Source organism: Thunnus maccoyii, chromosome 1 (genome assembly GCF_910596095.1).
Source record: "Thunnus maccoyii chromosome 1, fThuMac1.1, whole genome shotgun sequence".
Classification (NCBI taxonomy): Eukaryota; Metazoa; Chordata; class Actinopteri; order Scombriformes; family Scombridae; genus Thunnus; species Thunnus maccoyii.
Window position 1 is genome coordinate 8,375,972 of NC_056533.1, and position 22,860 is coordinate 8,398,831.

The 22,860-nt window shown below is 41.1% G+C and overlaps 1 protein-coding gene across 2 annotated transcripts; it reads left to right on the forward strand.

The window, feature by feature from the left end:
- Positions 1 to 618: 618 nt before the first annotated feature.
- LOC121904290 (neuropilin and tolloid-like protein 2) lies at positions 619 to 22,229 on the forward strand. Of its 2 annotated transcripts, XM_042421960.1 has the most exons (11): positions 2,298 to 2,433; positions 5,048 to 5,149; positions 5,576 to 5,632; positions 5,924 to 6,067; positions 8,142 to 8,390; positions 8,957 to 9,004; positions 9,544 to 9,671; positions 14,610 to 14,838; positions 19,048 to 19,161; positions 19,283 to 19,413; positions 20,195 to 22,229. In XM_042421960.1, the coding sequence occupies exons 2-11, from the start codon at positions 5,122 to 5,124 to the stop codon at positions 20,942 to 20,944; spliced, it is 1,878 nt and encodes a 625-aa protein (XP_042277894.1). In that variant the 5' UTR covers positions 2,298 to 2,433; positions 5,048 to 5,121; the 3' UTR covers positions 20,945 to 22,229. The 2 variants fall into 2 exon arrangements, with proteins under 2 accessions (XP_042277902.1, XP_042277894.1); XM_042421968.1 differs by lacking the exons at positions 2,298 to 2,433; positions 5,048 to 5,149 and adding an exon at positions 619 to 1,110.
- Positions 22,230 to 22,860: the final 631 nt, after the last annotated feature.

Below are 22,860 nucleotides of genomic sequence, written 5' to 3' on the forward strand. Positions count from 1 at the left end.
GGGGTGAGATTGTTGACACTTTATTAAACCTCACAGTCACAGCACGTGGAAGAAACACTTGTAACTTGAAAAGGTTTAATATGCGACATTTGATCAGCCTCCCAAACTTTTCGCTTATCACGTTTAGACTTGATAATAGATTAAATGAAACAAACTTAACATGTAGAGTTTCAAAACAGCAGCAGTCTGGAAAGAGTTGTTAAATTATTATGTGGGGAAGATCTAAAAAAAAAAATCTAGAATATTTCGGACTGTGAATGATGTACATGATGTACAATATGTCACAGTAGACACGTATAGTGTCTGTGTACAAAAGAGGACGCATCCAGCTTTTACCCTGATGCAGTCAGTCAGCTTCATGGGGGTTAATTATGCCTCATAACTTGCAGGCAGCATTAGGATTTACATAGTAGACCTGAATCTCTAGTTGACTACAACAGGACTTTGCCTGAATTCTGCATTTTCACTGTATTTGTTGTAATTTAAAAAAGATGCAACAAGTTCGCCTGTGAGGTTTCATTTTGATAGTACCGACCGGAAAAGTGTTTTTCTCATTCTGTCTAGCTTCACGATGCTCATGACAAGCCACTCATTGATGTAAGCAGCGCCCACGGCTTAAATGAGCCTCGTTCAGGAGCATTTCTTAGTTCAGACACGGACGGAGAGCAGACAGAGATAGGCTCTCCTCCTCCTTCTCCTCCTCCTCCTCCTCTCTGTCTCTCTCCATCCATCCATCATTCACCCGTATGCGTCTTTTGGATATCCACCTCTCCTAAAGCGCGTCAGTCCGCTTGGATCAGTCCATCCTCCACATGTCATCTCCACTGTAGTCCCACAGGAGGCTGGTTTTAGTGTGATGATGCCTGGCTGAAAGGCTCACAAGCAGCGTACATCTTCCAGCCAAACGCAGCGGGATCGCCGACTGAAGGAGAGCTTGGTGCTCGCTGCTTTCTTCTCGGAGCGTGGCTCTGCGTAATGGATTTACTGTTGCCGGAGAAAAGTTGGATTTTGTGAAAAGCCCGTTGGATCCATAAAATGGACAGAATTGGGGGGTGTTTTTAGAAAGGTGCTTTTGGGTTGGAATCACATCGTGAGAGGAAATGTACAGAGGTGAGTCGTTTACGAGCTGCCCGAGCATCCGTGGTGCGCGTCAGGGTCCGGCGCCTTGGGCAGAAATCGACATTTCATTATTTGAAGCTTTGGATAAATGTATTTACCTTGTTCCTTTTTTGTTATTCAACACATTAGGTGTTTTATTGGCAGGTGATAAAGATGTCAATACATTTCCAGAGCATGAGGATGACATAAAATTATAAGATACTCACTATGGATGAGACAGTTTGAGAACAATTACGATATTCCTCATTTTCTATGTAATCAGCTTTGACTGTGAGAGCTTAAATTTAAATATATACGCAAACTGATTCTGATTTTTTCTTTTTCTGCTGCTCTCTGACAAATACATCCTTCTGTCTTTCGCCTATATTTGTCTTTGTTATCAAGTTGCCTTCTTGTGACTGTTTATGGCAAATCTTTTTATTGTCTACATCACTACTACACATGAACCACTGGCTGATCTGTTAGTCTGCTTCCTTATTTTCTAAGATTCAGCAAAAGCCAAACAGGTTCTTCTGGGGTTTGGTTAGAACCGACCAGTCAAAAATAAACTAAAATAACGCCAAATGGTTCCTAAAATGTTTGATTAATGCTCCGCTGGATTTGATCATTTCATTGATTAGCACTGATTTGTTAATTTACTATTATGGTCATATGATGAAGCATTTCAGAGTGAAATTTAAAAAGAAAGAAAATTAAAAAAGGAGAGTTTGTTCTTCCAGCAGCCAGTTTGCACTGTATGAGGTGTGTCTCTGTCCATACCAGCATACGTGAGTGCAATCTGTGTTTCATGACTATAATAGACAGCAGAGGTCACATACTATTTGAAATCCATATAGAAGCGATAAAACCGTCAGGGAGCAGAGAGTGTTTCCAATGAGCGGACAGTTTGACTGTGTGTTTTTAATCACTGGCATAATAACATATTGTATGTAGCACTTTGTCTCCAGAAATGTCGCCACAAAAAGAAGCAGGTTGAAGGTTCCGCTGGCACGTATTTGTTCTTCTTAAATACATTTAGAAACTGTTTTTGATTAAAACGAACAGCGGCTGTAAACACTAATTATAAGGTTTTACAACCTCCGTAGCAGAAGAGGCTCTCCGAGTTTAAAGCCCGAGTCCTGTAGCAGGTGCGCGTGCGGTGCGCGTGCGGTGCTGCTGCTCCACTGGCTCCGGCTTCAGCCACCGTCTCGCGCCATCAACACCTGAGGCACGCAACGCAGCACGCGGCTGCAGCACCTCTCTTGATGTGGTCAGTGAAGCGTTCGTGGTGCTTTGGTGCGGGCGGTTTACTGCAGTAGTTCCGCTAGAATAAATGTAAGTTCCGTTTTCGTTGGTTAGCCTATTTCAACAATTTATGAAGTTAACTGTTAATTGGACTTCTCTTAAGCGTCATTAACAGCATGTCGACGATAAATCAACTGCTATGTGGCCACAGGTGCAACTACATTAATTGGACAATGCTGCCGTTCTTCATTTTAACCGTTTAAGCCTGTTGACACCCGATTAATCTCAATACCAGAGAGTTTAACCATGTTATAGCTTTTATCAAATGTTACCAATTCAATTAGCCTAGTCATATTTCCTGGTGGCCTTTTATAGCTGGTAGCCTAAATGCTTGCAAAGAACGCCAGATAGCTTAGGCCTACAGGCTACGCAATTGGTTAAAAGGCCGTGGTTCCTTTTTCGGACAGGACATAACCGAGCAAAATTTCACGTTATCAGCTTTTCTATAATTCCCGGTCCTTCTGTATGCTGTGTGTTATGGCTGCGATGGCCTCTGTTTTTGTCTGACAATGTCTAGTCAGTTTCAGAGGAAAAAGCAGATAAAAGCCTTAACTTGGCTTGTAAAATGAAGTGAGAAGTGATGTAGAAATGAAATGACATGACCTAGAATCGCGGGGTTTGAACCCGCGGTCATTTTCCCTCTGGCTTTTTAAAAATGAACAGAGGTCAGATAAAGCTTATTTTATGGGATAAGACCAACGCTTGTCGGAAATATGTCTTGAGCTGCACATGCAAGACCCAGCCTGCAGTTTGTTACATATATATATATTATATTAGCTGCCTGATAGTGAACTCAGCAGTGATTTTTTTTTTTTTTCAAAGATAGCCTATTAATTGACATTCGTTGTGAGCAGCATTTTCAACCATTCTGGTGTGGTACTGAAGTGACAATGGCTGCAAACTCTATTTACCTTGTAATTTATTTATAATATTACAAAACATGTTACAAATGGCTACATTAATAATGCAACTTTTGCCTAATAAGTTTGCCTAAGTTTGCCTAATAATAAAGCTATTTATGTGCATGATACACACATCTGTCACTATAGCTCAATGTAACTCTGAGGTTCAAAACTTTTAAAGGTGAAACGGTTCCATGTTTTGTTAATATTTGCAGCCTAAAGGCCTTTAAAAGATAACCATTTTGCATGTAGGAGCTTTGTTGAGGACAGCAGTTCTCTTGCTATTTACAAGATTTAGTCACTAAAAGGCTTCAGAGAGCCAACAGCACCTTTTTGTAACATGGCTTTTCGGTTTGGGTGGTCTGTTCTCTAAATGTGCTGCCTGTGGTAGTTCATACTCCCACCTACAATACTTCATTGCAAGATAATGGAGATAGAAGTAATGAGGAGCCTGGAGGCCGTGTGTGTGTGTGTGTATATGTGTGTGTGTGTGTGCACGCGCATTTCAAAATGAGTCCATTCAAACGTGCATGATCATTGGTGCGGTTGTGTTCACTGCTTATGTTAACCATGCATTCTTCTTCATTAGACCCGCGCCCCTCTCTCTCTCTCCTCTTTACTCTCTCTGTCTTCCATCCTTCCTTACTGGGTGCCATTATGCAATGTGCCAGGCTCACGCTCGCTCTCTAATTCGATGTGAGCGGGCCAACCTATTATGAACTCAGTGGGGATCAGGTCTATAGCGGCTTATCAGAGCAAGACAGTGTCAGAAGCTGTAACATGCTCGCCCTCAGTGCAGATATCATTGTAATGCAACATATTTCACCTATTGTCTGTAGCTGTGCTCTGCCCAAATGCCTGTCTTCTCATCAGTGCTGTAAGCCTTGGAGCCTATAATCCTGTTTTTTTTTTTTCTGCTAATGCTTTATGTTTCTGCTGCCTAGAGGCTGCAGATTAGAGTCTCATGGTTTGGATGAGAGTTGATGTTTATATCTTTAATGAACAACTACTTCTATTACTGCTAGACAACTTTCACTACAGCAACCGCTCCACTGCTGTACTACCTCCAATGTAATGACTAATCCTGCTATATGCCAATAATGCACTACTTCAGGAGCTACCACAGGTGGTGCATCAGCAGCAGTCGCTAAGACTATCGCATGTGTCCCTGCTGGTACACCTGCAGCCATATTATACAGCAACTATAATTTGCAGCAACTACATTATGCTACTTACCCCAGAAATCTCTTACTATGAGAGCTGCCCTAAACCTCTTAAACCCTACTCAGTAAATATCAGAATGTTTCTACAACCACAACCACTATACTACTACTAATCTATAGTAGCTAATGCCTTTTTATTATTACCTTCCTCTCCTCTGCATGTATTTATTGTGGAATTAGTCATTGATCTATTCAAGTTTGAGGTCTGCTCAGTGTAGAGATGAAATGATTCATTATTGAAGTCATTTTTTCGAGCAGAAAAAGCCAATCATTGCTGCTTTTCTTTGTCTTATGTGATGGTAAACTAAATATTTGGGGTTTTTACACAGGCATCCGTGCCTTTAGTTTGGGGAACAGGACTACGGGATTATGTTACAGGCTGCCAGTCAGATAATCAGTAGATTAATCGATAATGAAATAATCTAGAGTTGCAGCTCTAGTTCAGTGTGTATTGGCCCAGATATCCTTAACAAAATAAATCAACAGTAACGATTCATAAATGTTTTCCTCATTTATAAGAAGATGCTGTCTAAGAGTTTGGACCCACTTCATTAACTCATGGAGAAGAATGCTAAATATCACTGCTTCCATTAATGAAACTGGACCACATAATCCATGCAGGTATACAGACATTAATATTAGAAACTTTAGCAGAAGCATGTACATCTACATCAAATGATTCATCATTGAATGCGTCTGTAATATTTTCCAGCACTGACCTTTCATGAATGCTTTATGTGCTTCATATTGGCAATATGATTATATCTCGAACAGAGACCAGTATTATAAAGACTGGCTACATTTGTATATACACCATATGATAATCATTCCTCTGATAGCTCTCTGCCTCCTTTCTCTACTGCTATATGCTTTTTGAAATTTACCAACTCTGTCAGGGATTTACTTGAAATTGTATTGATTAATATTTTACTCACTATTCATCAAGGTTAGTTGAAATCAATACTGCAGGTTATCGCTCGTACTTCTGCGGCTGTTCAGTGATTTTCATTTTTTTGTTATATAAATGTTGTATTATGTGTTTTACAGCGTGGATACTCTTCTTTCTCATAGAAGAGGGTTTCGCTCTGGCACAGAGAACTAAAGGTAAGCCACAGATCAAATATCCTTCTACTGAATGTGAATGTTATTTCACACATACTGAGCAACGCTGTGTGAAATAAGGAGCCTGTATGTCTACAGGACAAAATGGTCCTTTTCTTCATCCTGTCTTTCCTTTCCTCCTTCTTTCTTTGCTTTTTTGCTTGTCGCTTTTCTCTCTTTTTCTTTTCTTTCTCTAACCCTCCCCTCCACTCTCCCTGCCTTCCAATCATTCCCTCATTGATCCCCAACTCAATAACCCATCTGTCCGTCTGCTCTCTGCGTCTACGCTTTTAGATTCCCCGACCGAGCATGGCGCCCAGAGCCCTAACCAGAACGACTGTGGCACGTGGGTCCGCAACATCAACGGCGGGGTGTTCACATCGCCGAATTACCCCAACACCTACCCGCCCAACAAGGAGTGTGTTTACATCCTGGAAGGTAAAGCCAGGCCCTTTTCCATCTGAAAGCTTTATCTTCTGCTTGGTAGCTGTTGTCACCAGAACAGCTGACACAGTTTCCCACCTGTCAGCATATTGCCTCCTTCAGTGAATGTCATTAGTCTGACTGACATTGTTTTATATACCTTGTCCCTATCTGATTTTCCGTTCCTTTGCTGGCGGGCAATGAGCCTGACATTTGCCGAATGAGCCATCCTGAGTTTGTTTCAGCACACAGATATAGCCCTTTGAAAATGATGGAGAGTGGCGCATTGTGGGTAGCCCCTGACGTCTGGCCTAATCAGAGTAGTGCTGTGTTCCTCTCTATTGGCAGGGTGTGCCAGAAGACTCCGCTATTGAATGAAACATAAAAGAGATAAACATCTGCTACAGAACTGAGCTCTGGTGGGGCATATCACTGAATTGCAAGCGCCCTTGTCAACGCTTTAGTGTTTACCAGAAATATCACATCCATCAGTAATTTGGTGGTGTGCGGGAAATATAATCGAAAGCATCGCTAGCAGCTATAGGAGATGAGGTTTGGGATAGTGGTTGATGTGTTTTCATACTAAATTGAAGAACTGTTTGTCCATGAAGTTAAAGCACAGCCTCTCATGAAATCAGAAATGCAGATCAGATGTGTGCTTGGTCGTGGTGGGGTTTAGATTTTACACATGGCTCAAGGGCTCCCCCTGTGGACAAAGCAAGCCCAGACCTATTGTTGAGGAATAAGCCGTGGCTTCAACACAGACAGCCTACTAGTGTGTGCAGTAGTTCATCGCTGTTGGTCTGGAAGGCGACAGATGGAACCTATCATTTGCTATTATTTGGTCTTAAATGGCCTCAGTCATAATCACATGCAGGCTGCAGTGTTGAGCCTTTTATTCTGCCTCACATAGAGACAGAGAGATGTTCACGTTTGGCATAAGTGCTAATCAGATAGCTTTGTAATCATAATTTGTGGTTAGTGAGGCTCATTGATTGTGTTATGTCCCCCAGTTCATCAGCTCAATAGATCGAGTGATTATACTTTCTGCTCTTTCTGTATCAAGCTGTGTCATTTGTGTGTGTGTGAGAGAAAGAAGGATATAGAAAGTTATAGAGAGAATGAGACTCTACAGGGAATGATAGCAGGAAGTGCAGGCATACAAGCTGCTCGTTCAAGCAGAAAAGGAGAACACTCGGGCTCAAATTCAAACATAAGAACAGAGACAGTATTTCACACAGAGAAAAGAGCATCTTCTGTGTTATTTTATTTTGTTACATGCTGTACCAAACACATGTACCACCCTTGACCTCGATCTTTTTCCTCTAAATGTTATACTTCCATGATTCATCTCCCAAGGCAGGAATACATTTCCCTTGTTAAATGCTTCCTGAGTTTGTGTGTGTTTGTGTGTGTGTGTGTGTGTGTGTGTGTGTGTGTGTGTGTGTGTGTGTGTGTGTGAGTGAGGGGGCTATTTAAGAGCTCTGTCCATTCTTTATATAAGACATGATCTGGATTTGCATGACAGGTGAACTTGTGAACTACAGTTCATGCTGTGATTGCAATGTTCTTAATTCACTGACTTGAACACAACAATGCTGACATGTCAGATTGTGTGTGTTTTTGTGTATAGTTGCATACATGGTTAATAGATGCAGAAATGTGTGTATTGTGCTGTTTACCACAGTTGGAAAGAACAAACCAAAGCATACACAAAGTCTGGGTGATTGAACCAGGTTAAACATTTATTCTAATCTGCTGTTTACCAAATTATGATACCATGTGACTGTTTTGTATGTTTTAAGCCAGAAAAGTATCCCATGTCTGAAAAATGCTTTAGTTAGTACCCTGTACCTCAGTCTGACCCAACTTCTAACAAGTTTGAGTATACTGAGCATAACAGCCTGCTCTGATTTAAAATCAATTTTAAAATCCAGATTAACTCATATTTGCACCTCCTTTTATTTATGCTTTAGACTATCATCCAGATTTGTCTTTGTCCTGCAAAAAGCAAGATTTATTTTTTCCTTTCATGGATTTTTTTCCCCCTTTTGTTTCTTTTCTCTCCCCACTCTTTTGCTCGCCAAAGCTCTCCCTAGACAAAGGATTCAGCTGGCTTTTGATAAGAATTACTACATCGAGCCATCATTTGAGTGCCGCTTCGATCACATCGAAATCCGTGATGGACCATTTGGGTTCTCGCCGCTCATCGATCGCTTCTGTGGGGGCAAGAACCCGGGCCTGGTTACATCAACGGGCCGTTTCATGTGGATCAAGTTCACCAGCGACGAGGAGCTGGAGGGCCTCGGCTTTCGAATCAAATATACCTTCATTGCAGGTAGAGACACCCAAACTGTACATTTGCAGTGAATGTAATGCCCAAGTACACCCTCAGACTCTCCAAGCTAATTTCAGTAGACTTCAAAGGTTTGACGGAAGATATGTAGAGAACTGGTCCCAGACAGATTTTACAAAGTCCTCAAAAGTATAAAAGAGAGTCTGACCTCAGTGTGACAGAAAAAAATATCATTCTTCCCTAAAACATCATTTTCTTGCATCGCCCAACTTTTTTGTGTTCATTACCAGTAAAGGATGACTGAACATGGGCTGACTAGACATCCACAAGTCACCCATGGGGTCTCCAATTTCCCAAACATCACGGGCTTCTTTCCTTCGCTTTTCATGCTCTTCAGCAGTCACACGCTCAACATCAGAGCCTCCTGAATCTAAACACAATATGCCTAGAAATCAGCGTCTCCCATCAGGCAACAGATATTAGCTTCAAACAGACCCCTCTCTGCTTTATCTGGCCTGCCTTAATGGGATCTTATCTTGTGTTCTCTGCTTGCCTATTTCTGCTGTGTGGATTGAGAGTAACGTGCCTCCCAAATCTTATCATTTCAGACCCTGATTTCCATCTACACGTGGGCGGACTGCTAAACCCCATCCCAGGTAAGCTCTTCAGTATTTTGCCAGATTCTTTTTGAAGAGCTCCTCTGTGCTCAGAAGCTTACCGGAGGCTATCTCTGCCTCTGACGTGAATGCTGAACGTGCAAATGTACCTTGACAAGCACACAATTGTACCTAAAGTGAAAGGACGTACAAACACACACATACACCAAACACATGAAGGAACACACACCTCTTTTATCCTGCTGTTTCCTCCTTGTCTGTCTGTCTGCCTTTGTTCCTCTGTCTTCTTATTGTCCTTTGTCCTAATCCGCTGTGCTCACTTCTATTCCGCCTTTAATCCTTTACTTCTTTAAATGAAATCCTTCATCTGTCCCTCAGTCTGTCATGCTCCTCTTCTCATCCTACCCTTTTGTCTCGTCGTATTTTGCTCTCTCTCTCTCTTTTATCCTTATTCTCTCTTGCTTCTCATGTACCTACATCTAACCTCTTTCTCACCTTTACTGTGTTTTTCACCTCTCTCTCTCCTTTTCCCTCTGTCTCTTTCTCTTCCTACCTCTCCTCCACATTCCTCTCTACAGACTGTCAGTTTGAAATAGGTGGATTTGATGGGATTATTCGCTCCAGTCAGGTGGAGGAAGAAGAGAGAGTGAAGCCTGGTGATGCTCTGGACTGTATCTGGACCATCAGGGCTCCTCCTCAGTCCAAGGTCAGTACACGGGATCGTATTAGTCATCAGGAATCATGGCAGGTGTTGCTCTTATCCTGTCCTGCAACCTCTGTTTGGTGCATTCAAAATTTTCCATTATGGGGGTTAGGATGAGTGTTGTCTGGAGTTTTGTTTGGATGACTCATGACTCAAAGCTATTTTAAAAATCCTGACAAGTGCACACCCTAACTTAACAAAAGTAGTTATAACATGAAATATATAAACATCCTGAGAAGTATATTTTTCAGTCAAAGAACTAATGTTTTCTAATTAATCAGCGTAAACCGCAAATCTAAGCTGGACCACATGGCAACTGATACAAAATCTCATCTCGTCTAGCTAGTGACGCACACAGTCTATCCCAGAATAGATATGAATTGTCTACAAAAAAGGAATCTGGGGTGAAATAATTTAGAAATTTAGCATGAAAGCTCACAGCGTTGAAGTGGGGTGATGCTCTGAATATAAACAAGAGCAGAAACAGCTCTGAATTTCTAAGTAGCTGTGGAGTCAACTCCAGACTCCCCTTGTCTACTAGCAGTCTGTGCAGTGTGTTCTCCCTTTCTGTCAACAGAGTTGTTTCAGGACTTCACCTTGACAGCGTTCTCTGTCTTTATGTCAGTATTATTTTTACTTTTTTTCTCTTTTGTACCCTTAGTAGCAAATGTGATGTCAGTGTGCTTTTGAAGAATTCCAGTATAAAAAAGAGTAATGGATTTGTCCAACACTCAGAAAGAAATGTATGAGTCCTTCAGGTCAAAACGTCTTCTACTATCATCTTTTGTGTGATTGGAAAATATTGTTCTGACCTGCTTTTTTCCAAAGAATGTAATTAAGTAAACAAGCAACCAAGCAGAGGTACATCTATATAAGCCTTTCAGTGATTTTGCTGGTTTAAATATTTTGTATGAACCACACTCCAGTCATTGAGAACAAATCCTCCTGTGGTCATGTCTGTATTGTGATTGTAATTGAATACATAATTAGCAGTGCAAACACACAGAGAGGCAGCATGGGAAAAGGCAATGCAGGAGAATGTTGTTTATAAAATGCAGCCCTGGCTGATGTGTTCTCATAAATTCTGATATTTAGGAGTGGATATCCAAAATCCCATTGACAGAATAAGTGCTCATGCTCCTGTGCTACTCACTGACCACAATGGGAACATCTCAAGTATTTATTGTCTTATTTGATCTTTCCTCGCTCCTTGCTCCTCACTTGAACCGGAAGTCGTTCTGGTCCTTTATTTTGAAGGCCGTCTCAAAGCTCTAATTTCTGCTCCGAGGAGCAAGGTTGCACGAGAGCCGCCTTCATGGAAATCTTTTACCAGCCAGCACACCCCCTTATTGGAAAGTAGTTATTGATTGGACACTGCAGCTGATTGGACTGATCTTGTACATCACATCACTGAGTGGAGACAGATTACAGATTAAACTCAAGTGTATCACTCCCAAGTATTATATTTTATTTGTTTTCTGATTCATCATCTAGTTAACCATCACTGATTGGCAGTCTGATAAACAAAAGAACCATAAACAACTTTCTTCATTTATTAGAAAGATTTTTCTTTTCATGATCTGTTATTTCCCCCATTAACTTTTATTATGTTTAAAAATAAAGTAGCCAAAGGAAGAGTCTGTCTGTCAGCAAGAAACACTTTTTACATTTTATTTTGACACATATTTTATATTATATTTTACATAATTTAACATCATTTCCATTCAGGCACATGTGAGGCTGAGAATTCCTAAACATCAGGTTTGATTGAGTTACATCATTTCCTTCTTCCGTGGAACATTTAGCCTAATAAATAATTTCCAGTGTTCAAAAGGCCGCCATAATCATACTCTGGCCTATTGAACAATGAATCAACAATTAGAATATCAATAAATACAAATGCAGTCATTAATAAATAATATAAACGCATTCTGCCAGTAGAAATGGTCCCTGTGCCTCTGAGCAGGACACAGTACACAGTATAAATACAGAGTGCAGGTTTTTATTCACGTGCAGGTGTTTGTTAAATGGGTTACAGGCTGCAGAGAGAAAACAGCTGCTGTTGGTATTAGGACAGCGCACATGTGTGCAGATACAAACTCTATCAAACGTCACTACAGCTGTTTGAACTGACAGCTGATCCAGTTGTGATCAGCTGAAAACGGATCATCAGAATCATCAGAAACAGACGTCGCATCACGTGACACTTCAGGGGGACATCTCGTTTCTTTAAAAACTAAAATCTAAAAACTAAAATATTTCCTTGTTTCTTCTCTCTTCACATGGTTTCCTTGTGTCTCTCCTTGCATCCTCAGTGGGAGGGACTAGGATGCAAGGAAAAGACACAAGTGAGGGAAACGTGGATGCAATTAAGAGACTTGAGATGTACCCAATATACTGACATGCACACATTAAAAAAATCAGATGCACACATAGTTAGAAAATTTTATATACTGTCACATACTATAAGCATTACATTAACAATATACACTCATAGGTATACAAGAAATATTTTATGCATACACATATAAACATTCATGCATTAGTCACCCATGCCCTATCTAACTTAACTAACATATAAACACACACACACAGTCCCCACAGTCATTTCACTGGTCGTACATGTGCAGTGTGAAGAGGATCTGAATTTAGCAGCCGCTCGGAGTTGCCTCACCAGATATTAACTCAGTGATGCAGAAGGAACAGAGCAGCACATTCAGCAGCAGAATAAAAGCATGTAGCTACTTAAAGGCATACTACGCAGGATTTGTTGATTACTATTTGAAAAACACAACATTCAAAGTTGGCCCTCGTCCCCAGCACAATGTATTTCTCTGCTCTCTGTATGCACGAGGGCGGGGATGAGCTCCACACACACACACACACACACACACACACACACACACACACACACACACACACACACACACACACATATACACAGTTGACAGCAGTCTGCTGCAGAGTCCACAGCAAACAGAATGAAACGGACTTTATACTTCACTCGTGTTGACTATGACTGCAAAATCCGACAGTAAGGGAGACAGTATGAGCAATTTATCAAACAACTTTTGAACAAGCAGAACATCTGCGCTGTTTCTGCCATATTCATAACTTCCTCTTGTCCATGTTGCTACGTTTTTATAGAGCCCCACACTCACACCCTGAACGCTGTTATTGGCTGGGGGCTACACACCCACTGTCCAAAGGTTCAACCCCAGAAATGCCCCGAACACAGCAAAATAATAAGAGAATGCAGGCAGAGAGCAGGATCTCTGTAGATACATACACTGACACACACTCCTAGTAGGTCATAAGTGATTATTGAGAGGGATTATTTTTGTATGAGTCTGTGCATCATTTTTTGGGAAAATCCTGCATAGTATACCTTTAACTGCTGTATGCTTACAGGTGCTTTTGTGCTCAATGTGCTGAAGTTTTATCTAAGTTTTTCTGCCCCTGTGACCAAGATCTTATGTCATTACTGCTGATATGATTTTTTCAATTTAAAGACAATTTAAAGACATTTTTTATGTGATGACTTTGAAAGGTTTAACTTAATGCAACTGTTTATATATTAAGGAGAACTTAATATATAGAGATTATACAGATTCTATAATAATAACTGGAAAGTCACAGGTGTACTTAAAAACATTAATAACAAATGAATTGCACTTTGATGAGCCAGTTCCAGGACCCTGATACTGTGCATGCTTTCTAACTGGATTGTTACTATTATTAGCTATACCTGTGCAAGTTGAGATGATTGCTTTGAAAAAGGTCTATTAAGAGGCTGAGAAAGGCCATCTTTTGCATGAATTTGGTGGACACACTGATCTATGTCAGACAGTATTTTAATAGTCCCATCAAGCGATCCTCACCAAATCTTAAAATGTCATATAACCAAAGTTGTATTCATTAGGTGATTGTGTTTGAGTTGTCATTGTCACAGGCACATCAAATAAGCAAAGTCTGGCAATAGGTATTTTTCACAGAAGACATTTTGACAGGTCACAGTAGAAAAGCACAACTGTAATTAATAAGATTAATGATGATTCATTTAGCTGCTTCAGTTTCAAGGTCCTGGTATTGGGCATGCCAGCTCACTGTAACAGAGAGACCAAAGCCGTCATTAATATTATTAGTGACACCTGTGCTTTTCCTACTCTGGCAATTCAAGATGTCTGCTATGAAAAAGGCCTTTTATTGAACTTTGTTGAAGAGCAACATCACAGCTGACACTGCAAACTTCAGTATCATGAGACTTTCCCAGATTTCCCACTGGTATTTACTGCTATGTCAGCTGTTTGACCACAGTTCCATGGTGGAAATTCCCAGCTTTATCATTTAAAGTTATTGTCTACAAGGACCACCCAAGCACACTAGTTTTGCAGTCTGAGAATAGACTCTCTCATTTGGGAGGAGGTGCAGATTCAGTTCACTAGCCTTGCATTCCCTGCAGCGTTCTCTGAATTGAGACACAGCTAAGAGAAAAGAGGAGGGTGAGGAAGCAGAGCAGGCAGCACTATGACAGATATTTTGAAAGATTGATTTTTCTAAGTAGTTGGTTATCCATATGTGAATGATGCATGCTTGCTTCACAACTTAGATTAGATTTACTGTTATTATTCGATTCCATTTTCCATAGCTGCATCCTCTAAACAGCTTATCCCGTTCCTATCCCAGCGTGCTCTGGGAGAGAGGTGGGCAGGTTGCCAAACTGTCACAGGGTTTTATACTAATCTATTGTATTCTATTCATTATCTGTGTCTGAACATTTTTCAGGTAAATTTGCTTTACTGATGTGATGCATTTTTTGCCTACATAGACAGTACAGTTGCTGGTTATGGTTAGATAGCTGTGAGGTGAAATTAAGAATTGCTGTGGATTTCTGGTGTTCATTCAGCTTCACTCTGATTAGCATTTCCTGTCTATCTGCAGATCTACCTGCGCTTCATGGAGTACCAGATGGAACACTCTAATGAGTGCAAGAAGAACTTTGTGGCCGTTTACGATGGCAGCAGCGCCATTGAGAACCTCAAGGCCAAGTTCTGTAGCACCGTGGCCAATGATGTGATGCTGGATAACGGTGTGGGAGTCGTGCGAATGTGGGCCGATGAGAAGAGTCGACTCAGCCGCTTCCGCATGCTCTTCACCTCATTTGTCGACCGTGAGTGCCAGTCCTCACAGTCATAATCTCACTATTTTAACTCACTTTTATGGATTACGAAAGGCACCATATGTACCATAATGTAATACCTATAAGCCATCGGCCACCACATTATCCACCCACACATAAACATGCACACAAATACACTTGATTTATGCCCCACATTCTGTATGCATCACTAGTCACTAACAGACACTGAAGTGTCATTTCAGAAAGGAAAGCTAATTACGCTGTGCTGTGTTTAGAACACAGATATGAGAAAACCAATTATTTACTCCAGTGTTTTTTAAATAACTGAAAGCATCAAATAATTTCTTGATATGCATGTCACAACATGATACTGTGCCTATTCTAGGTCACTTACAACAGGAAAATAGAAACATATTTATCTGGTTTGACTTAAAGAAAAGCTGAATGGGATTAATGGATGTGCGGGAAGTAATAACACATTAAGCTTCATCATTTTTGAAGGACAAGGAACCTTCTAACAGATGCTGTTAAAGGTTGTACATAAAGTAGCAGGAATTGCCATGCAGGAAACTGTTTTTCTGTTAGCACACTGTAATATTTTCATTAAATGCCTGAATAGACTGAGATATTAATTGCCACATTCTCCTGCACACTTCCCAAACCCCGGCTGAATGCTAATGTTGTTTTCTTCAGCAAACCTATAACCATTGCAGTCAGAACTTAATGGCCTTTTAAATCCAGCAAGGGTGTGTTTTTTCATTCTGAGAGTCCTTAAGAGCATTTGGATCCTCATTAATTCTGATCACACAGTTCATCTCAGAGAAGTCTAAAGTCTCTTGAATAACTCCCAGACTTTATTTGGTCAGAGTCAGCGGCTGGCTGAAAGTTTACTTAGAGGTCAGAGGGATCAGGCAGGTATTAACACAGTGAGGAGATTTAGGATGACCAGACTTGAAGTGCCCCCCTCCTCCCACTTTATATGTAAAAAAGTGAAATTTATTATGGGTATGAAGACCATAGATTTACATGGACATATTGCTGAAGTACAGGCTTAACATATATACTATACACAACCAAAAAACCTGACACCATAGATAGACATGGGCCTACAAATGCCATACTAGCCCTTACACTGATGCTCAAATCTGAATGCAATTCACATCCCAATGGAACATGTCATGCTAAATATCATTATTTCCATCATAAACGGCCTGTATGAAGACTACATGGAAAACCATTACAGAGTATGTCTAAAAAAAATCATTACATACATATACCAAATAAGGCAAGCCCAATAACGACTGTTACAAGGAACCATTCCATCAGCTGAATGATCATATAGCGCCAGGTGAGGTGATGTGAAAGTATAAGGAATAGCGCATTGAGACAATGTATTGCAATGCATAGGCTATTAGACATTATGGTTGTTTTGTTGTTCTGCAGTTTCAGAAACAAAAATGAAAGGAATGAAAACAGAATATTGATTTGATTTTCATTTCAAAACCCACAAGCGAAAACGCATTTTTCGTTTCCCTGTTTAGAAACAGCAGATACAACATTTATAAAGGACTTGATTTTCCTTCTCGCCTTTGTAAAACAGAAAATAGGATAGTTAACTAATGTATGAACCATAGCACTCAGGAATACAAAGGTGTACTTATTCCACACAGGAGGTTGGGTTAGTAAAATGGTCTTTGAACATTTTTTCTCTCAGCAATGAAGTGTACTACTGTTATTACTGAAATAACAGTGTCTCTCTCTCTCTCCGCCGCTCTCAAACCCCTGTAGTGTTGAAAGACGCACAGCAGCAGCTTCTTTTCAACTGTTATATTCTTATTAATAAGATGATATTGAATAATATGATAAATAAAAGCTAGATCAAGTGCTTTATAAATGTTGTATCTGCCGTTTTTGACCACGAAAACTATTTACATTTTTCATTTTTTTCACATTGATGCTCCCAGCACGGCAAATTGGCTGGTGTCCCCGGCACTTACCCGATGCAATATATGGATAATCCAGTCCAGAGAGGGATGCATTAATCTTTGTCACTCAGAGAAGAAGATGAGTTTTGCCTTTCGCACTCGAGCATCCTTAATGTGCTCTAATCTAAGCTCTAATCTAATCTAACCCCCAGAACCCAATCTGACATGTAAACCAGACATATTAAGACTAAATACACACACACACCCACGCACACACACAGTGCATACATTCAGACGTGACGCTCTGGTTCTGGGAATGTAGAGGGAAAAGATGGAGATGTGTGTGTGTGTATGAAGGGAGGGTGGGGGAAGCGTTGTTGACACCCTCTGAGAAGCTACATTTTGAAGGCGGGAGACCTATAATCGGTTTGGAAGTGATCGTAATGTCAGTGGAGCAACCCCGTCTACAGGCTCACTGGGAGATGGATTGGAAGGACACTCCAACACGCACACACACTCTCCCTCTCATACACATGCCAATACACACATATACGTGTCTCTTCGTCAAAGTTATTTAACACTGAGGCAGAGCAAGGATGCCGGGGAAGGGAAGTGCAGGTTCAGAGCTCTCATCACGGCGGACCTTGGAGCAGGGGTGAAGCTGGTGGAGCAGACCGCAATCTGTTGAAGCTGTGATAAAGACTGAGAGAGTGTGTCCACGTGTGTGTGAAAAAGCCTGTGTGTGTGGTAAAAAAATAAATAAATAAAAGAGAGGTGGAAAATGTCTGTCAGAGGGGCTGAGAAAGGACAATTTATAGTAGAGAATAAGCCATAAGTGATAGAGGTGAAATATTACGCTGAACAGCAAAGGTGCACAGTGAGCAGCAACATGTGATTGTGTGAGTGCTGGTTGAAAATAACCATGAGGTGGTTACACTGTACAGGTATTTTCTGAGCATGATGTTCTTTTCTTGAAGCTGATAAAAGATTAGATAAGAGGGCATGGGAGTTGTTACTCAATAGAGAAGGGATAACAAAAGAGAAAAAACACATTTCTTCAAATTTATGTCTCAAAATAGCATATTTTGTTGTTATTGACACCTCAAAATGTCAAAATTAAAATTTCATTGAATTACAAAATGCAGTTGACACACTTACACATAGCGAAACTCCTCCGTAACAATGACACTTCACAGTAGAACTTCAAGTGTGGTTTTAATGTACATAGTGCTGTTTGTTTAACCAGGGGCTGGTTTCAGAAGAATGGCCCCATCAGTTGCTCAAACCTAGGAATAATTTGTTGTGTATTGCAGTAAATTAAAATTATTTTCAAACTAATAAGCATGGACAACCGCTGAGTATATATTTCAGATATTATTTTCACCTGTTACATGGGAGGTCTGTGTTTGTCCTCCAGTATATTTAACACTCGGTTAAATGCTCAGTGCCTGACTGCTACATAAGCGACCTGGTGGCCCTGATTCCTCAGGACCTGATGGGGAAAAATCACACTATAGAACACATAGGAAATATGTTATTCTACTGCTTTTCCTCAACTTCCACTTTACCCGTTTCTTGCTTCACTCCGCACATAAGAACCAGATTTCCCCTAGATTTTACTGCAGCCCTAAAACGTCTCCACCAAAACTCAGGCATCTGCATCTTCCCTCAGCCGTGCGGCTCTTCCTCCTGACTGGCAGTGCATCGATCTCCTGAGCCTAGCAGCCAGCATCAATTACTAGTCATCTTTGTCTCTGCCATCTCAGCCTTCATTGGCTAACAGTCACTTTAATGTGCGGTGTCTCATGGCACCTGCCCGACCATCTGCACCCCATGATAGCTTGAAGCTGTTTCCAGCACCTCCCTTCCTTCTTTTCATCCTTCCCCGAATTCTTGCTCTCCTCCTACCATCCACTCTCCCAGCGCCTCTCTCCTTCCTGCCTCCCGTTTCTCACACTCCCTTGACATGAAGGCAGCAGCTCAGTGAAGCTGCTGTCTCCTCTCCTCATTGCTCCCTGATGTTGTGTCTGCAGGAAATGATGATGTATGGCCCTGTGTGGACTGTCTCTGTTAGACTTCTTGTGTTTGGAGAAATAATATAAGACTTTATCTTTTATCACATGCCTCTACAGATTTCCACAGCCAAAACATTGTTGTTTTATTGTTGTTATTGTTTTATTGTTATTATCATCAAAATAGCTCCTGGTGCTTTTCACAGTGTAGTCATCTTTTACTCAGCACTATTAGACAGCTGTTGTTCTGTTGTTTTTTATTCTAACTTCCATTATCTCTGTGTATTGTCTCTTGCCTGCAGCCCCCTGTTCAGCCAATACATTCTTCTGCCACAGCAACATGTGTATTAACAACTCTCTGGTGTGCAATGGAGTTCAGAACTGTGTCTACCCGTGGGATGAAAACCACTGCAAAGGTATGGTCAACATTTTGCCAACTATTCCCTTCTGAGGTCATTATAATTACAATAATGTTGTCTTTAAAATCTAACTTCATCTTCTTATTTTCTCCTCTCCTCTCCCCTTCCTTCTCTCCAGAGAAGCGATCTAAGGGTCTCTTCCATCAGATCACAAAGACCCACGGCACAGTCATTGGTGTTTCGTCAGGCATAGTTCTGGTTCTCCTTATCATCTCCATCTTGGTCCAGATGAAGCAGCCAAGGAAAAAGGTAACTCATTCTTTTGTGGTTGACCTTTTGTTCAGCAGGAAAGCAGAGAGAACTACAAGAGAAGAGACACATAATTGAAAGCAAGGCTGGGATTTGAAACCAGGTGGGGGTACACCGGCTTTGGAGACAGTGAAGAAAGAAAAACTCCACCTTTGGGTGCTTCAACACCATTATATACTCTACTATACTAATGCAATATATTGTAGGAGATGTTTAGTTACAGGATGATTTTCTTTTTTGGTTCAGCCATTTTTTCTCAACCTGACACATCTATGTGTTACTTTAGTGTGTAATTTCCCACAATTCCCCGAAGACTCTCCTTACTCAAAAAGCATTTCTTTATGGCTGGTCTATTGAGGCTACGCTTTGTAAAGAAATTGGCTTCTGTGACTCCTCTGTAATGGATTTCTTCCTGTATGACCACTGAACATTGTGAAAAATTGAGGCTCTAGAAAATACCTCTGGCTGTTTGAGCAGCTGATGGTGTAAAAATGCAGTATACTAGCAAACTTTATGGCAACATCTTTACCACAGGCTGTAAAAAATAAATAACACAGTGTGTTGATTATCCACGAGTAAGAAAAAAATCTCCACTTTCCTTCCAACAGCGTTTTGTAACTTTTCATTTCAAAGTAGAACATTTGTTGTGCTTCCAATGAAAGTTGTATGTTGTCAGTGTTACTCCAGTTGTCGTCTTGATATATTATCATATCAATGTGAAAACTTGTGGCTTGTGAATCACTAACATTGAATTTTCTAAATGTTTTTTTGTCTCGTTAAGGTTGTAGCTCGGCGGCCTGGTGTTTTCAACAAGGCGGGCTTCCAGGAGGTCTTTGACCCGCCTCACTATGAGCTCTTCTCTCTACGAGACAAGGAGATATCCTCAGACCTAGCTGACCTGTCTGAAGAGCTGGACAGCTTCCACAAGCTGCGGCGCTCCTCCACCATGTCCCGTTGTGTCCACGAGCACCACTGCGGCTCGCAAGCCTCAGTCGCTACTGGAGGCGGCAGTATGAAGCACAGCCGCACCACCCTGAGCTCCATGGAGCTGTCCTACCACAACGACTTCTCCAAGCCACCACCCATGAAGACTTTCAACTCCACAGCCAGCTACAAGAAAAGCTGCTACGGCTACAAGCAGCACGCACAGACTCATGACTGTGACCAGCAGGTCATTGAGGACCGCGTCACAGAGGAGATCCCCTGTGAGATCTATGGGCGTGGGGGAGGAGGAGCGGGAGGAGCCACAGGTGGAGCAGCAATGGGAGGAGGAGGAGCGTCGGGGATGGCAGGAGGAGGGATTGGAGGAGCATCGGGGATAACAGGAGGAGTGCCAATGTCAGGAGGAATGGGGATGGCAGGTGGAATGGGGATGGCAGGAGTGGGGATGGCGGGGCCTAGCGGCATCGCTGGAGGTATCGGTGGCGGGATGGCGGGAGTCTGCGGAACCCTCAGTGTCCGCGGCAACAGCGCTCGTAACAGTACCACCATAGTTGACCCCCAACAGCGCTCCATGTCCATGGACTTCTAGATGGAGAAGGGTGGAAGAGTGGAAGAGAGGAAATGCAGACAGAGCTTGCATTTCACTCATTGAAAGAAGAGAAGGAAGAGGAGAAAGAGAGTCACAACAGTCCTAAATTGATTGCCCCTGTCTTCTCTTCTTCCTTCACTCTCCAAACAGTATTAATAGTGTGGCAGGTAACACTTAAGGATCTGCTCCTCTCAAAGTCTCATCTGGAGGTCTGGGAAGAATGGGAAACAAGAATCAAGGAACAAAAAGAGGAGAAACACTGAAGAAATTAATAATTCCGTTCTTCAGGATACTGAAGGATGCAGAGTTACAGGAGGCAGAAGACATCACGTCTTTCCTCCAAACTTATACTCATTTAATCTCTCCTTTCATCAGACACATATAAGGAGAAGATTGTTGCATGCAGACCCAGACTTCTCTCTGTCTGGTTGCCTAAAAGACCAGGAAACCACTCAGACACAGAGAGAGGGAACAACAGAGAGACGTTCTAGACTGAGTTTTTACATTTATTCACCTGCCATGTGCAGATATATGATATATGATCTATAGTGCGTCTTCTAATAATTTATTTGAGTCTTTATTTTTGTCAGTGTACTGTACTGTTAAAACCAGTATATATCCAGCCTCATGACGATGCTTGGCTTTTAACTCTTTAATCTTTTTCAATTGTTGCTGAGATGATTTTATGAAGGTGACCTATCCATAATGTGTGGTGTTGATGATGATGATGAGGATGTAGTTGATGATGATCATAAAGATGATGACAATGATGATGTGATATTACTATAATAATTATGTAATTTTCATGGTTACCTCACACATACACAGAAGGTACGTTTCATTCAGTCTCTCCTCAGGAAGAGCACACGAAGAGACTTATTTTGTTAAGAAATAGAGAAAAAGACTATTGCTGCTCTATGAGCTTTACAGCATATGGGCAGTGAGTTTGAGGAATATGAAATGTTTGGTTTTGAGACCTGGACTGAATCTAAATAGTAACCATCCCACTCCCAAATGCCACTCTTACCAGGAGAAAAATGTAATTTCTCAATTTCCCTATGAACTGAGTGTGTAAAACAAGCACAACCTGTTTCCCTAAAGAGACAGACATGTAGCCTATATGGGACTCATTTATGATTTAACCACTGGTTGTATAATTTCATTCTGTTGAATTAAATGAGAGCTTACTCGCCTCCCTGTGTGAGCTTTCATTCTTACCAAGAAAAGATGTGAATGGCACTACCTGTCAGCTGGAGATGTGGCATCAAGGTAAGACACACACGGATAGAAAAGAAACGGTTCATTTCTTTTTAAGGTGTTTGACTTCAGAGAGAAATATCATTACACAAAATATGCTTATGGTTAATTTAGTAAATTGTGTATAGCTTAAGGTGATGTTTATGGCAGAATTTGTATGACTTAAAGCTGATAAATTCCAATTATTGCAGTATGATGAGTTATGCTTCAAAGACTAATGAACAAAAGGCACTACTATAGTGCTGATCCTCTTTACTGTCAAGCATAACATAAGTTCAATGAATCTTTGCAGCATGTCTGTTTTTCTGTGCCTGTCTGTCACTCTCATGCTCAAAAATTCCAGTCACCCTTTGCCGTCATGATGCATTTGTCATGTCTAATGCTTAAGGCATCCTTTAAAAATATGTGACCTTCAGATACACATTGCCACATGCATTTGGCTCAGGTGACGTGGTCCTCTGTGGTGCAGATGCATATGTATCCTGCCCTGAAAAGGCCCTGAAACGTAGCTTGTGATAATAATCAAATATTAGTGAACAACAGATTTTAATGGACCATTCAATCTCCTAAGTAAGTTTTATTTAAACTGGTTAAACAACTATATTCAGTCTCAAAACCTGAAATTAGAATAACTGTAACCCGAGCATTACATTGGCAAC

Bases quoted from the DNA above. Each gene is read 5' to 3' on its own strand.
- LOC121904290 (XM_042421960.1), top strand. From the start codon at position 5,122: ATGAAACTGGACCACATAATCCATGCAG. The intron at 5,633-5,923 runs GTAAGCCACAGA...CTACGCTTTTAG, and splicing joins TCTGGCACAGAGAACTAAAG to ATTCCCCGACCGAGCATGGC. The intron at 19,162-19,282 runs GTATGGTCAACA...CCTTCTCTCCAG, and splicing joins GGATGAAAACCACTGCAAAG to AGAAGCGATCTAAGGGTCTC.